The sequence below is a fragment of the Streptopelia decaocto genome, assembly GCF_964273445.1.
Source record: "Streptopelia decaocto genome assembly, chromosome: 4".
Classification (NCBI taxonomy): domain Eukaryota; kingdom Metazoa; phylum Chordata; class Aves; order Columbiformes; family Columbidae; genus Streptopelia; species Streptopelia decaocto.
In genome coordinates this window covers 52,870,828-52,887,672 of record NC_138658.1, presented here as the reverse complement: position 1 = coordinate 52,887,672, position 16,845 = coordinate 52,870,828, and the positions used below count along the sequence as shown (strand labels likewise).

The following is a 16,845-nucleotide window of genomic DNA, read 5'->3' as shown; positions in this document are numbered from 1 at the left end:
GATAAAAAACAACTTGTCTTTGTGGAACTTGCTACCGCCCAGGTGTCTAAAGCTGATGGGAAACAAGAAAGGGGCATTACTGCTCTATTTAAGCAGGAATAAAGCCTTATGAGGGATGTCATGATAATGCCACTTGGACCTATTTTCTTTCTGTACAATTGTGTTTCTCCACATGCAGCGTATTTTGTTATACCTGAGCTATGTGATACATGGGACCTGGAGGTAAAGTCCCTTCTTGTGGAAATAAAAAGAACTAATTTGAAGAGGCGGTTGTGATTCAGCATGTGCAAAACATGTGGGAGTTAACATGAACCAGGATGTACTTCATTTGCAACCTGTTGTGTATTTGTACCTTAAGGTGATTACTCTCATGGATCTTTATGATCTCCCTCTGCTGGCTGCTTCAACATCTGCAGGCTGCAGTAGCCCACAGCCTGTCACTACCATTATATTTCAGTTTGGTGCTCCTTTCTGTTTGGAATATCTTTCATTTTAAGTCCTGCTCTTTCCCTCTTCCTGAATCTGACACCTATTTTTCAGAGACTAAATTTCCCTTAGTAATAGCTAAATGAGAGGAGAGGGCTAATTTGGGGAGCTTTGCAATAGTTTTCGATGCAGGAGAAAATGAATTATACTGCATGTAATTTGGCTATTTAAGTAGCTGCTGCTTCCACATAGAGCTATTTGTATGTGATGATTGCATTTTTTACATTTATTTTTTTCAGATTCTTTGACATGTAATAGGCTAAGCTTGCAGAAGGCACCTTACCAATTCTGGAGTTGTAACTGCTAGACATAGCTCAAATAGGTGTATTTGGACTTTGAAATGTCCAAATACGATTTTAAATGTGAGGGCACCTTATTACATATATTGAATACACTGTAACTCATATGGAAACTGAGCTTCTTATTTATTCTGTAACATTAGTTATTCCCTCATATGGTACTGTGTGTCCCAGGATATTTTTAAATTCTATTTTCTACTGTTGACAAGCCAACAGCACAGTAAGTGGCGTAAGGTAACTTCATTGCTGTCACCGCATCTCGAGGCAATGGAATGCAGTGCTTTTACGTGAGTGCCCGTGCCTGCAAGCTATCTCATCTGTTGGACAATGAGGACGTGATTTTTGCAAAGCTCCTCCAGCAGTGTGTCTGCAAAACTGATAGCTATCTTGGTTTTTAAATTCTTTTCCCTGGAAATCCACACAGGCAACAGTAATCCCTAGCTAGTTATGTTCACGTGAGGCTCTGCAGACTGGTGTTTTTCTCAGAGAAATGGTTACCCGCTATATAAAGGTGTAATGCTATAACTTAAGTATGCCAGGTTGTTTTAAAGCTGGTTCCAGATATCAGTCAGTTGCAGGAAGCTATTAAAAATATTTATAGATGTTTAAACTACTCTGAGTGCAGGGACAGAAGCAGTTTGTCCTCCGTGTTATGGTGAGGCGGCATAACGGGATGTGCTGAAAATTAGTCAGACACTTGTTGCCTCGGCTTGCAAATGAGTAAGCACCAGTGGCCAACTCCTGGCACTGGAGAAAGTTGTCACATTCCCACCCACGCACGGAAGGCCAAAGGGAGAGCTGTCTACTCTGCTTTCTTAACTCGTCCTTAGATACTTAATGTTTTGGTTCCCTCCTCAAGTTCCTGAAAATTAAGGAAACTGGCCTTTCTCCTTCTCGAAAGGAGTGCTCCACACATGCTCTATGTCCAGGACACCAGAAAGGAGAGTGACCATAAGCAAAAGTCCATCTACAGGTGAATTTACTGATAGTCCTGGTGGGAGGCAGGGAAAAGAAAGTGGAACATATGGGTATTATCACTCTGCTTGTGCATAAATCACTAGATGAAATTTAAAGTAGTTTAGTAAAGAGTTAATGCATTTGTATTCAGCCTTCAGTTTCCAGGAGAAGTTCTGGGACCCTGAATCTTGTTCCAGACCCCTGTGCAGCATGATGTGCAACAGACTTGCCCTTCTCTTAAGCTCTGATTGGTCTGGTAGACCATCATAGAACAGGTTATCAGGCTCCTTTGTAGTGAAAAAGAGCCTCTTTGCCTAATTTGGCTGTACGTAAAATCTGAGTTCGTTACCTGGTTACATCAGTGTACCCCAAGTCTTATTTACTTGGCCTTGTTGGGTTCTTCTGTCCTAGATGGGAAGAGGCTCTGTCTGATCCATATAACAACTTTGGACTCCACTTGGATAACTAAAGGTATTTTTATCACTGACTGACCAAAATATAGCTTTTTACACTGTACTGATTAGTAGAATGTTCTCAACCAGTCCATTCAACCAAAATTTTGTGTGTGTGCTCACGAAATACTATGAAGTTAACTATGAGTTAATTAAAGGAATTATAAGCATATGCATTTCTAAAATGCAAATGCTACTACAAACATGTTTTTAATTGGCCTTTAAAAAGTCCTGTTCTGTATGTTTCATTATAACGCTCAGTATCAGGCCTTTTGAACAATTTCAGGAAACCAAAGCATGAACTGCCATAACAGATAATTCTTCTCAGTCTGGACCTTTTCTCTGTATTGCCCAACATCCTGGCCCTCTGGCATTGTGAAATGCTTGCAAAAACTCTGCCTCCTTTTCTGCTAAACATCAAGGAAGGTTCCCTAAATTTTTCAGTCAATGGTGCATCAGTACTCAAAAAAAAAGTTAAATCCTTGACAATGCATTGGTATACAGTTTGTACGTCATTAACCAGTAGATGTTATTTGCCCTACAAAATATTCAAACCTATTCTGAAACTCAGTTAGCTTTTAACTCCAATGATGCACTGTGGCCTTGAGTGCCCTACGCTCACTACACATTAGGCTCTAAATATTCCTTTGGTTAGTTTTGCTGTGTATCAAAGAATGCCCTGTTAGTTTATTATAAAAGAGCGTTATTAGGATTGTCTGATTCTCTTTCTTTTTCAAGTGTATCAGTGTGTTGTTGTGCCCTTGTATTTGTCTCTTATTTTAAATAAGCAGTGCTATTTCTTCCCATTAAAAAATAGTGCACATATATAATACATACATATGGTTATGTATGTATAAAATAAAAAACAAAACCAACAACACAGGGGGTTTCTGGCGGCTTGTCACCTGCCTGTGAAACCCTTTCTAGTTCTGCAACTGTCAGCTAAATGCTTCTACTGAGGCAGAGCCAATGTGGTGAAATGAGATCACATATGGTGGACACTGAGCGAAAAGATGCAGTACCTCTGAGACATGTTACTTTAACTGGATCCAGAGGACGTCTTTCAGGACCTGTCTCTCCTGACTGCACTGACCTTTTCCTTTTTCCAAGGCCGCATGAGTACTTAAGCTCATCGGTTGTGAAAACAAATCTGATGAGATAGCGAAGGAGCCGTCGTCCATCTTTCTTGGAGGAATTTACAGCCTCATCCCACTGTTTACTAGTGATGTAGACGGGGTAGTTGTTCAGCAACTGCTTGCTCCCCTGAAAAAGTGAAATATTTTCATTGCTTATTTTACAAGGCAAATAAGTAAAGATGTCAGTTGCAATAAAAAATACCCTTTTTAACTAGCTGCAATACTGACAGCAAAACACATCCTGAAGTGAACACGTAATTGCTCTTACTGTGAATAAGTACTTTTAAAATTACATTTCAATTTTCTAGGAACTTGCATTTGGTGATGTACAAGGACTACTTTTTGAGAGGTGGCTATTGATAATTTCCACTTTAACAAGTAGGTTAAAAAGAATTAAGAACCAGTAACTAGCTATACTATTTAAGTATAACCTTTCTTCTTAGTCTGTTAAAATGCATAAGAAGAGTCTTTGAAGAGTGTGATCAAATGGATCACTTCATTGCAGCTGACAGTTTACTTCAGAGGTGACTCTTTTGGTCTATTTTTATAATAAATTTATTACTTCTGTAGAACACACCTGAAACTTGACAGCAGTTATGTTACTGTGAAAAATATAAAGAAAATAAATAAAGGAACTGTGAAAACTAAAAGCTTCATTATTATTAATGAATGCCATATTAACTCAAATTATAGATTTACAGAAATGCCACCATGTCAGCTGGAAAAAAATTCTGCTTTTAACCTTCATAACTTGTGTGCTTCAATATTCCAACATTGAAAGAATGCTGTGGGGCTAATTTGGGGAATTCCTGTAATCCACACACATTTATAAGCCCTCTTCAGTCAATTGTACCTAAATTGTATCTAATTCTTGTTGCCCATAAAATGCTATAGTTCAGGATTACCCAATTAACATAAAATGGTATTGCTAATACACTTGAAATAATTGAAGTACACAAAAAACCTAAACCACACCCTCCTAGAGACTCATGCACTTTTGCAGCTATACCTCTTTATTAAATCACGTAAATCTGGAGGCCCAATTAGTAAAACATTTGCATAGCCCCTAGCTTAGACAGGAGCTCACTGTTACCTAGAATAAACAAGTCTGAGGCTCAACAGAGGTGATCATCCACACACTGCACTTATGGGCAACTGTTACAAATTTCTCCTCCTTGGTTCCAGATATTTGATATCTTACAACTATTTTAAGGAATACCCTTGCCTCCTTTCCTGTATTTATTAGAGCATCCTGGCAGCCAGCTTGGGAGCATCTCTGAAGTTTTCCCTCAGGTTATTTGCTTTTAATTTTTTTGCAAGTTTGATGAATACGTGGAAGGTTGAATTTAGTGAAGACTGTGATGAGAGTCCTTGAAGAATCGGTGTGACTCAGGGTACCACCACCTCCCAGGGGGGACAGCATCACTGGGAGCTGAGCCTCTGTGACTGTCTGCTACTTGCTTGCCTTGGTGCAAACTGCTGACAAAGGCAGCTACAAGCAAATCTAAACCCCTGCAAAGGAAGCCAAAATATAGAGGAGATGGGCTTTGTCTGTCTGATGGGCCCCTCCCCTTCTCCCCAAACATCTCAACCTTCCAGTTTGTAAATCCAAGCTTGTAAACCTTAAAAGAAAGGCCCTTCACCTACAGCCCAACTCTATAATCTGAGGCTTTCTCTTTGCACTTTGCTTCTCTCCTCCTGCCGCTGCAAAAGAGCCAGGGTCAATTCACCCCCCTCTGCTCATGACACAGGAACCTGCTTTAATTTTGCCGGGTACACGCACCCCTGGGAAGCCAACAGTATGGCTGGGGAGCTCTGCTGTGGAAAGAACTTTTCTTCCATCCAGCCCAGCTCCTCGTCATCTGCCAATGTGGAAAGGGGGCTGGGGAAGGAGGAAGAACAGGGGGGCAGCATGGGAAGCTCTTTGGGGGTGTGATGCTCTTATGCTGAAGCAACTGTGACTGCTCCATCTCAGGGGGAGTGAACACTAGTATTTCCTTGCCTTGTTCGATCACAGAGGCAATACACTGGACCATCTGATCCCTACAGTGGTACTGATTTTTTTTCAGCAGCTAGCTCAGCATCCCTTATATATAATTATTTTCCTACCTGAGACTCCTGAAACCTACTTTTTTCCGTATTAAAAAACTGCAGTGAGACAAGGACTTTCCTACTGATAACAGTGCAAAGAACAAGCTGCAGCTAACGCTGTAGGCACTGCTTTGCTTTGGAGCCCTGGCAGGCAGCAGGAACACAATGCAAACCAGCAGTGTAATGTAAGGCTACAGACTTGCTCTTGTGTGTTAGGGATGGATGCTCATGTGTGGCTTTGCTAAATAGCAAGCTATCCTAAAAGTCACCTCCATATTTAAATGTTTTGCACTGATGGAAATAGGGTTCAGAAAAGCCCAACATCTAAATTTCATGAGAGCTCACATTACTGTTAACTGAGGAGACAGCAGTAAATTTTGTGTAATTTCCTCAGTCCCAATTTTATTCTACTTCTCTCTTATTTCCCCTGAAATTTAGGATATTTTTCCTTCTTCTTCTGCAAAGGCATGAGTCCGTGTTATACTACTCTGTTAACTGATTACTGGGTTCCTGCTACAGATACAATTTCATTACATTCTCTGAAAGTAAAACACTTCTGGGCAAAAGATTCTCGGTAAATATATGATGCAGTTTGGTGTGTCCAGCAGTCATTAAACTAAAACAAATAGAAAACCTTCCAAAAATTAAATAAGCCAATCGTGAAGGAATAACCAAAGTACAAATGCATTCATACTGTATTTGTACATGATTAAGCTTATGAATAAAATATTAGCATCTATGTATTTAATTGAATAAATATTCTGTCACATCATGACAAGCTATTTCATGGGGGATGTTACAGAAAAGCCTCATTTTTTACAGTGCTTGAAAATTTTAGTTAAGCAAAAGAGCATTAGAAAAAGAAAAATGAATCCTTGGAATAGATTTGAGCAATAACAGCTGATGTCATATATAAATATGAATACTGAATGGAGGAGCAAAGTGATGCACATCCTGAACTGCTGCAAAGCAACTTCAGTGAAACTACGGTAAGCTGGACTATGAGAGGCTTGCACTACGTATCATTTATGTGCAAAGGGAGGTCAGACGAGGCCTATCTTCCCTCTTCTGATTCTGTTTGCATGAATAACAGGTAGTGACATGTATACACTACATATAAAAAAATGTGTAGCAAGAGCCTCAAATACAGACAGTCTAAAATAGAAAAGTCAACAAAAATCACTTCATTTGAGGCATTTTTAAAAGCCTGGATAGAAACACACTGGAGCGTGTGTTATGCTAGAGCTGATAGAGAAACCTATACATCTATCTTACAGAGAAGGGAGGACTTATATTTCCTGCTGTTGCACTGCAGTGCTTTTAAACACAACATAATTACGAAAATCCCCAAACTCTATATCAAGTACAAAATTGTCAACACTCAACATTTTGTTTGGGATGCTTGCTGAAAACCAAGAGCACTCCAAAGACTTGCAGAAGTCTATATTTGGGTCTGTCTGCAAAATGAAGGAAACGTGTATTTTAGAGTTAACCATTGCAGGGCTGCGTGAGAGCTACACTAAGTGTACAGACATGTGTCCATACACACGACACGTTGGTGCCCCCAAGCATGGGCTGCAGCCTCTGTGCACCCACAGCCACCACGGCAGCCACCGTCAATCAGCCAGCTCTGGTTCTCACCAGGCCAGCCCTAGCCTAAAGTGCACCCATAAAAGTGAGAAAAATTCTCCAAGCAAGGCAAGTGCAGCTGGTGCTGATGGAAGGAGTTACATTCTGCTCAGTAGAATTCATCCTAGATTATACTAGTGGTGAGTCTACTCCATTTGGGGGATTACTGTACCTAAGAACAACACTTTAATAATAGGTTTTACCTTTTTCTTTTTAAATTATGTTTTTACTACTAAATATATTCTTCCAGCACCCGCTGATTTATTTGCCTACATGTTTTCAATGAATTGTCAAACATACAGAGATGTAGCTCGTCTTCACTGTATACTACCTCAGTCGGATGGTCTGTTGGCTGTGGTACCATAAGCTGGTTGTGATGCTGAAGTACAGTCTTCAAATAATCTAAAACAGTCTGGCAGGGCACTGCACAAAACAAATTGCAATTACTGTATATTAGCTATCTAGCACAAAATAGAACAACAATATTATATCAAGCAGTGTTCTTCAGGATCTGTTTTGTACATCTGTGAGATTTATTTCAAATAGGAAATACTTCTCATTTTGATTTGTGCAGTCATTTCGTTCAATAAATACACAACAGATGTTGTATTTCCTATGTTGAGATCTCTGATATTGCTTTTATTTTCTGCCCACTAGCTTTCGAAGGTTATTTTCCTAGTTTGAAATTATAATTATTACAAATACAAATTAGGTCAGCACTAATGATAATAAGAAAAAAAAATCTGTAAATATTGTAAACAGCCCAAACCATACAAAGGAGAAAACATTTCTTGGACCTAAATCATGTACTGATTAACATGTAAATATGCTCAAATGTTTTTGAAACCACAGTCTGATTAACTATACTGAACAGATTTAATGATTCATATACTTTAATTTCTTTTCCCTCCCTCCTCCCAAATTTGTTACAAAACTAGGTGTTAGGCAAATTGCTTTATTTCTCTTTCCCACAACCTCCCCCCCTTTCCATTCCCATCACTCTCATCCATTTCAGTAGTGGTATCAACGTCCTATTCCCTTCTGCTGAGGTGATAGGTTAATTAGGGATGATTCAATTACGGGTCTCTCTTAAGCAGATGCTGCCACATCCCTGATTAACTCTGGAGTATTTTTGAGATACAGTGCTTTTCTCCTGAGCCTGAAACATCATAGGAGAATTAAACAGATATTAACCCACCATTATGACTGACTTGTGCAAGACTAAATAAGCACAGTTTTTAAGGTACCTTATCACTCTCACATTTCATATGGGTTGCTTCTGTAAAATATTCAGAGGTAATATTAGCTTCAGCAAAAATTCCTGAAAAAATATTTCAGTGTTCCTTAAAAAAAAAAAAATCTTGGCATTTAGCCTTTACACCTGGAAAAATGTGGCATTTTAGGTTTTGTCTTAAGCTGGCAATCTGAAAGCAAGCACTGAAATCTCTGGGAACGTCTCACGGCAGGATTTACATATATTCTGTACTCTTTCCTGGGCAGTGACACTGTGCAATAACTATGGCCCTGCCTAGGCAGACGGTGCAAAACACCTTTACTTTGTGCAAAGCAGACCCTTTACTAAAGGCTAAGCAGTGTTACATACAGTACTCTACATACAGAAGTCATGCAAAGTGCCTCGCATGGAGAATAAAGTCCTGTGTCATTTCACTCCATGCTGACTCCTCCATAAAGACAAGCCACCTGTGTATTTACTCTTGCTCCATTTGATATATCACGCTTTGCCGCAGGAGGTTATGCACTAGGCAGAAGTTAGGATTTCAAGTGACTTGTACCTGTTTAATTTCACCAGTGACTTCACTGCTCATGGCCAGACCAGGGCAGTGTCTCGGTGATGTAGCTGCTACACAGTGACTCTGCCCAAGTACGTGAGCGTGGATACTTTTTTTCCATAGGAAAAAAACCCCCATGGATGATTTTAGAAAACATTTCAATTACGATAAAGTCAGAAGGACAGTCAAGCTTAATAGTCCCACCAACACGTTCTGTGGCCTTCCTGTAACGAGAGCTGTTCTATTTAGCATATAGCCACAATAAAAAACAAACAAGCAACCAACCAACCAACCAACCAACCAAGTTCTCACATGGAATAAAGGAGAAAAATAACCACAGGTAATGGTTTATAATAGTACATTGGATATTCATAAGAAGGTGTGGCAAAAAAGGAACTGACTTTCTCCTGTGCCCCCATTTTTATACACAGGAAAGCATATGTGGAAAAAGGAAAATATTTCTTTTTCCATGTGGATGGGCTGAAGGATAAGATTGTATTTTGAGACCCTTTTCTTACACTGTCTGTTTGCTACCTGGCATGTCCAAAATGAAGATTAAACTAGGAACTCCCATGCAGAGGTTACTCACTGATTAAGTAGGTGTCCAAGAAAGAGGATCATGAAATCTCATCCCGAGCAGCACCAGAAACCCTGTGACAAGCTCAGCAAAACCTCCCATTTGGGTGGAAGTTACTGTGTGTACCCAGCATCTCCTGTGAGATCCTGGATCCCCTGTGAGGATGGAAGGGGCTAGATAGACTATTGTGCTATGATGGGTGATTGTATTACTGCTTGAAATAAAAGATGCTCAATACTCGGACCTGGAGTACAGTTGAGTGATATCTGGGAAACTTGAGACACTTGCAAAGTATCCCTTTCCTGCTCTATATATGCTACTTTTTGTTTGGCAAGCTCACTAAGGACACGGCTGCCAAAGCATCAGTGGTACCTGGAAGCTTTAGACTTCTTTGGTCCCCATGAGCTGTCCTTAAAACTGTCTGTGAAGTTTGCACTTGCTTGTCTGGTTATCTCTAGTAACAAAAGTCCCTGGTGATGTCTTGATGGCTCTCAGCCATACTTGGTACTATTACCTGTAATTATGTGAAACAATGTGGGGTCTGAAAGGGAACAGAATATAATGCATAAAAAAATTTCTAATTTTTAGGGGCTGATCTCACAGCAGGATGGTATTTTACCCACAGTAAGTAATTTCACTGCAGGCTATATGAAAGATGTACTTACCTACGTTCCTCCAAAGGGATGAGGCACAAGCGAGAAGATACCAGGAAACCATTTAACCTGCTGTGTCCCTAGCAGATGAAGTACATCTCTACTTTAACTGTATTCTGCTAATAAAACGCTTCTCATTACTGGTGAGAAATACAAAGGTACTAAAAGCTGGCTGAAGCTTATAAATACTTCTGTCTTCACAAAAGCAGTCATGTTTCAACCACAAAATTGTATGATTTTGTTTTCCTTCTAGTTACTGGAGGATTCTGAGCACTTTTGACTTGTAAAGCCACCATACATCACACTATCTGCTGTTGGTACAAATAACTTCAGCCTTTCAAACACCAGATGCTATTTACAAAGCCAGGCTGCTTGGGCTGCCACATTAACTAAAGCCTAAAGGAAGCCACAAACTGGGTAACATGACGCTGAGAGTCAAAGCTTCAGTTTTGCTTCTCTGTCTTTCTGATGGCTCTACAAACATCCTTTCCGCTGAGAGGTAAGAGGAACTGTTACCTCCAAACCCTGCAGCAAACATAACTTTGTGAGAGCCTGCAGCTCCCTGCTGTGAGTACAAATAATCATTTGAACCTACTAGCTTATTTATTTTGTATTTCTTTGACTCTGATGTGGTCTCTGGAGAGTTACGAAGACCATAACCCCGAGAGCGGATTCTCTGTGTGCTTATGCATGTACCCACTCCCACTGATACCACCAACGGTGATCTGTGCCTACTGAAACCAACGGGAGAGATGCTCATGTAGAAACCACACTTGCTTGTCATAATTTAGTAGAAAGCCTGTGTGGAGGCAGTAATTTTCCTGCCCATTAGGAAGAAGTTTCCATGGCCTTTACTTTCTGAAAGTGCCAGTTACTCAGAAAAGACACTGGAAGTGGCAAAGTAACCTGGCCTGCAGCGAGTGAAGGAAGAGTGCGATCTTTGCAGGAGCTAAAGGCGAGAAGGAGATGCTCCAGGGAACGTGGCGTGCTGGGGAAGGCTGGCCTTGCTAAGATGCTAAGCAGTGACTAAGCAGGACACACACAAGAGGTAGCAGGTCTTTGTTGTTTATTGATCCAAGCTGTAAGACTTCGTTGTTATTCTAGGCATCTGTACGCTGTAGTAAGTGCTGCTTTGGCATAGCTTGTCACAGCTTTCTCTGCAGAGTATCCTAATTCCTAATAAACAGTTGAACGGTGTGGAGGCCACTGACTGTGCTGATGCCAAAAGCCAGGGTGTGACCCCTCAGTCTGACCTGCCACACGGTGCAGCAACTCCCCAGATTAAATCCTCTTTACATCAGCAGGTGAAACACAGTACAACTCAAGTCATCATTTCCCAGATGCAGATTTTGTTGTTACAGTATGTACTAGTTCATTCTCAGAAACATTCACCTTAATTCAAGTCTGCATTTTGTTCAGTTAGGTTTTATAAATTATCGGAAAAGAAATTGTAAAAGCCTGTCAGTGGTCAAATAATTTATCTGTCTTTTCTTTGCCAAACTCAACACTAACCTTCCTGAGATGCTGGGCTCATGCTAAAAACAGAGTCCCTACACCTACCTACACGTCTGGGCAGCCAAAGACCACACTCTGTGCTTCAGTACTCAGCCACCGCAGCCTCCAAAAGTCTTTCTCAATATCCATTTTCCAGGGGCTGAAACCCAGAACACGCCATGTTCTCTGTGCCTCAGTACATGTTAAAGCCGCACCACGTTCACTGAGTCTGTCACCTCTCATGGTCTTCCTCATGCACTGCTGCCTCTGCACCACCCGCAAGCCGTGAGCAATGACTGTATGCTTGCTTTCACCAATGAAGTATTAAAAACATAGGCTGTGAGTCCCTCCAGAAATTCATCTGCATCATGGCCTGAATATAAATGCATCCGCATTTTTTAAATAACTTTAAAAAAAAAAAGTAATGTTATGTAACACCCTGAATATCTGCAATACCCTCATCGAACCAAACTTTTCATCTCATCAAAACCATAATTTGGCAAGATGTTGCCTAGTACTAACTATTATTCTCTTTTAGTACTCTATTAATCTAGCATCAGCTGTGCAATTACTTCATCTGGGAACAGGATCAGGCCAACGAGCTGACAATCATCCAGGATACCTTATGTGTCCTTTTTAAAGAAGAAAACATATAGTATTTGTGTCTTTCAGTCTTCTGGAGCATCCCAAATATTCCAAAGCACAAAGAAAATCATAGTCAGAGCCCTCTTTGTCTACTGCTGTTTTTGTTCTAGCTCGTGAAGTGAGTTGTCCAGATCTCATGATTCTGGCAACATCACACTTCGGTAGCAGCTGCCTAATGCTTTTGGTAAGAAGCTGATGGGCTCTTAGGGATGAAAATTGGTGTGCCCAAGTAGTAGCTGCTCTCAGCGGCCTGTGCTGAGGCTCCCCTGGTGATGCCAGTCTCTAAAAGCGAGACTTCTGACTCTGCTCTTGAACCACTCTGTCTTACAACCTGAGCTGGGCTCAGCATGTCTTCAATATTTCTAAAAGGGCCAGCAATTCTGGCTCTGACTAACAAGCTCTTAGGTTGTCCGTGACATCAGGAGAAGTTGTAGAAGACAGCCGAGGTTGCAGTCCCACCTGAAGCCACTACTGAATGCACCCAGAGTTATGGTGGAAATGGAAAATATTTCTACCTAGTTACCATCATCATTGTATGGTGGTGTGACTGCAGCATTTTACTCCTCATGAAAACCAGAACAGAAATATGCAATGAGCAGTCCTCTATTATTGGCATAACCCACTATCTTCATCTGATTACGGCCTGATACTGTTATTATGACTCAATATTTGTCCTATAATTTGCCAAGGAAACCATATCTTCTCTACAGAGTGGAGTTTTCCACAGATCCTAACCTTTGCTTTTTACTCATCACCATCAACTTCCACTTTACTCCACTTGTTACGATCCTCACTGTTCCTTTGCCTTGCCTCTGAACTGGTTGTTTCTATAACCAGTGTGAAAATTTTTCTCCCAGATACTCTTTCAGGGCCTTCAACAACATGCTTTAAACATTTCCCAATTATCAGCCGCTCTTTTTTTTTTAACCTTTGGCTCTGATAATTGTTTCCAACGGTTTACAAAGTGCCAAAAACATCTCTATTATTGGTTTAGGTTGGGGTTTTACTCATTATGTATGTTACTGAGCCACTCGTACTGGTATCTGTCAAAATGAAGGCTCATTCGTTCTCCCTAAAATGCAACCTCCAGTGTAACAGACTCTGGGGCTGCTTCCGTTGTCAGAGCACAGTGTTATAAAGAGATGCCTGGGCTTGCTGTAAGTAAGGCATATCGCCAATGTAAATAAGGCATATCTCCAGCTTCTCCCAGGGCATCAGACAGCCCTTGCCAGAAGGGATACCTCACCCCTGGCTCAGCCCTGTCTCTACCCATGGTGGCCTCAGCCCCCATAGGCAGACAATAAGAAATCTGGTTATTCTGTTAATTAATGAGATTTTGTGCTCTGTAGCTGACACTGGCTAGTATTCCTCCTGGTGTTTTCCACAGCAGAAGATGAATCCCTTAACACTCAAGACTGTTTATTTCTGACTCGCCAGCGAGGAGAAGGATTGGCAAGGGTGTACATCTGCACCCACCTCACTCAGACTGGCAGCTGTTAGTTAAGACTGGCTCAGCTTTGCAATGCATCCTCCTTTGCTTGACCTTGAGCAATTCTTCACTCTGAGTTCATTGCAGGGCATTTCTAAATTGATGCTCGACTGTCAAAAAGATGTAACAAATGATAGGGAAACTGCTGACGAACTAGATGGCAGTGTGAATTTCTTGTAACATTAACAGAGATGCCTTCTCTGCCTGAGATTTGGACAAGTGTGCAGTATAACACGACTTGGATCACTTTAGCTCATATGCTCATTTATTTCAATAGTCAGCTGAAAGCCAGCAAAATCTGCATGGACAGCCTGTGAAGATAAGTTGTTAGGGTGCGGTGAGCTGGAAGAAGAGTGAGGGGTGAGGAGAGATGGTGTTAGTAATGAGGAACTGATCTTGGTGCCCGAGACTCTGCAAATTTGGATGTTCATAATTAGATGGTAAAATAAAACCAGCATGCGTTCTTAATGAGAGCAGCCAGCAGAAAGCAGAAGAATTGGCATTACATGCAGAAGGGTGTTAAAGATTGCCTAAACTGACCTCTTGCGCCTGCCAAAAGCAGGGAAGAGAGAAAAAATTATAGCAAATATCCCATTACTTTTAAAATCCCTCTCAGTTGTGTTTTCCAGGTGGAGTGGAAAACCACTTTACTTCTGTTAATCTGCATCTGAAAAACTACTGTATTTCTTTCCGTTTTCTTTTGCAAGAATATTTCTTCCAGAAATAAAGAAAGAATGTGCCACTTCCATACGGCCCTGGGATGTATGCCTCTGCCTGAACAACAAGAGATAAAACAAGGCAACTGTGCACCTCTCATTTAAGCGATGCTACCACATGCTCCTGTGGCTTTTATTTTTGTCTGCGCTCCCTAACTTTTCTTCTGCTTAATAGAAAGTAACTCTTCTTGTCCTCCCTTTCAGCCATGATGTTTTCAGGACAGGGACATCCCCTTTAAACCTCTTCACACATTCATACTGCTGATAAAACAACAGGGGAGGCCCCAGTGAGCAGGGATAGCAGTTTGTGTCACTAAAATGCTAAATACTGACCTGCAAAACACAAAGTTGAAATCAGGAAGTGCGGCTTTGCTAGGCTGAATGACCAGCCCTCCACAAAGCTCCCACCGGCTCTTTCTCCCCAAGGCAGGCAAAGAAACCTGCCTCCCCGAATTCTCATGGGTTTTTAAGCAGAAGCATGGAAAAAACCAGCTAATTAAGCCCCGGTCTGCTGCAGCTATGTGTTCCAGTAAGTTTTTGTACTCAGGCTGGTTTATCAAACTAAGCTGGCACCCCCAAGCTGCCAGCAAAGGTGTGCCACAAATTCAAAGGGGTTCTCGTGCCAAACACTGGGCGACTGCACTCGAGGCTCCCTCTTCCCGAAGTAACTTCAACACTTTGAAGCTGAACAGCAGAACAAGGCCACAGATCAGACCAAAACATCCAGAACATCAAAGAAAACCAAAGAAGTGGTTAAACGTGAACATCAAGAAAAAGGACAAAAAAGAAAGCACATGAAAAAGTGTTTGTCACAACCCTTGATGGCTGCTTTATCTACGCTGTGGCTGTGGTAGGCTCTTTGGAAATGCGATGCTCTGAAAGTATAAAGGAGACAGGATTTGTAGGGAAAAGTAATATCTTTTATTAGATCATCCGATATAGTCAGGAAAAAGAGTCGAGCCTTTGGCACACAAAACCTTCTAGAAAACTTGTCTGACTTTTTCAATTACATTGATATTAACTCTACCTGCAGATCCCACTTTGCTTTGGCTGCTTCCAGCCACCTTAAACATCTTCTGTGTAGGTTATCATCTCTCTACATTTGAGGGTTTTTTTCACCCTCATTCTTCCATCTTTCAGTGGAGTATTTTTTGCTGCCAGGCTTGTGAGGTAAGAATTACTGTACCACACACTGCTTTACCTTCCTTACTCGTACCTTTTCACTACTTTCCGGCTGGTTGGACCCAAACCACATAGCAAAGCTGGGAGCACCGGGAGGCAAACCCTCACTCAAGACTCCTGGCCTTTGCTTTAACCATCTGGAAATATTTTCTCCGTTCTAGGCTGAAAGCTGTGAGAAGATCATACTGGCAATAGCGAAGAAGAACTGCTTAATATCCTTAGATATTAGATGGTCTACACCCAGGTCTTACATGCAGTTTCACAAATAAATCTTTAATTTTACTATTGGGAATGTATCAGAGCCCTAGTAATTTTCATACAGAGGAAAGAGATTAGGAAACATTTTTCTGCTCATACAGATAGATTACTTTGCTCTGTTCTTGACAGTCTCAAAACCCTGAAAAGACAATGACAAGTTTGCCAAACTTCTTCCAGAAATTACTGAATATTTCAGTGCTTTTTAAACAAGACAAAAAAACACACTGAACAAAAATGTTTCTCTTTTTTTTTTTTCAGTTGAACTGAAAATCTTCAGTTAATGTTTTTGCCTTAAAAAAAAATTTGGGGAAAACTGCACAAATTGCAAGATGTCATACTGCTCTAAAACCAAACCACTGAAACATGAATTTTACTTCATTTATTTCATAGCTGAAACAATTAAGATTTCACACAAATTTAAGTATTGTTTCAGTCAAGTCAAATGGGTATTTTTTGAGATAAAAACACCCCAACAACCAAAGCATATGCAATATTTCACCCATGTAATTGCTGTTCTCCAGTGGTGTCTGCCAAAGAGTCATGCTAGGCTAAGGGCAAAAAGAACCTACAGGACTAAAAGGTTTTTACAGCAACAGGGCAGAGTCCTGAAAACAGAAAAAAAACTTATTTTCTCTGTTCAAAAGCTACAGGAGGATGTTTTGTGTAATATTCATTAAAAAAAAAAAAAAAAAAGAGGAAGAAAAAAAAAGTTGTTGCCTTTACATCTGCTGAGAAAACACGCTTCTTCCCGGTCGTCTCTTTGTGAACCATGCAAATGGTGCTTTGCAGAGCTTGAGGCAGAGATGTACAGTGGTAACTATTTTTAGACCTCAAACTCTCATGGATTTTAAAAGGGGCTTTTGCATATGGAAAGTAAAAAAAAAAAAAAAAAAAAGCAAAGTATTTCAGGAAAAGGATAAAGTGATTCATAGACAGTTACAGAGCAGAAGGAAGGGTTGGTGCTTTTATCTGCTGCTGACAGAGTTGCTGG

General features: G+C 40.7%; 1 protein-coding gene across 2 annotated transcripts in view; it reads right to left on the bottom strand.

Moving 5' to 3' along the window:
- BEND4 (BEN domain containing 4) overlaps positions 1–16,845 on the bottom strand; it is a 42,342-nt gene that overhangs the window by 12,845 nt on the left and 12,652 nt on the right. Inside the window, exons 3-4 of one of the 2 annotated variants that reach the window (XM_082052127.1) lie at positions 7,382–7,473; positions 3,217–3,457 (exon numbers count right to left, since the gene is read on the bottom strand). In XM_082052127.1, the coding sequence (XP_081908253.1) occupies positions 3,217–3,457; positions 7,382–7,473 (333 nt within the window). The remainder of the gene's footprint in view (positions 1–3,216; positions 3,458–7,381; positions 7,474–16,845) is intronic. The other variant, XM_082052128.1, reaches the window with a different exon arrangement.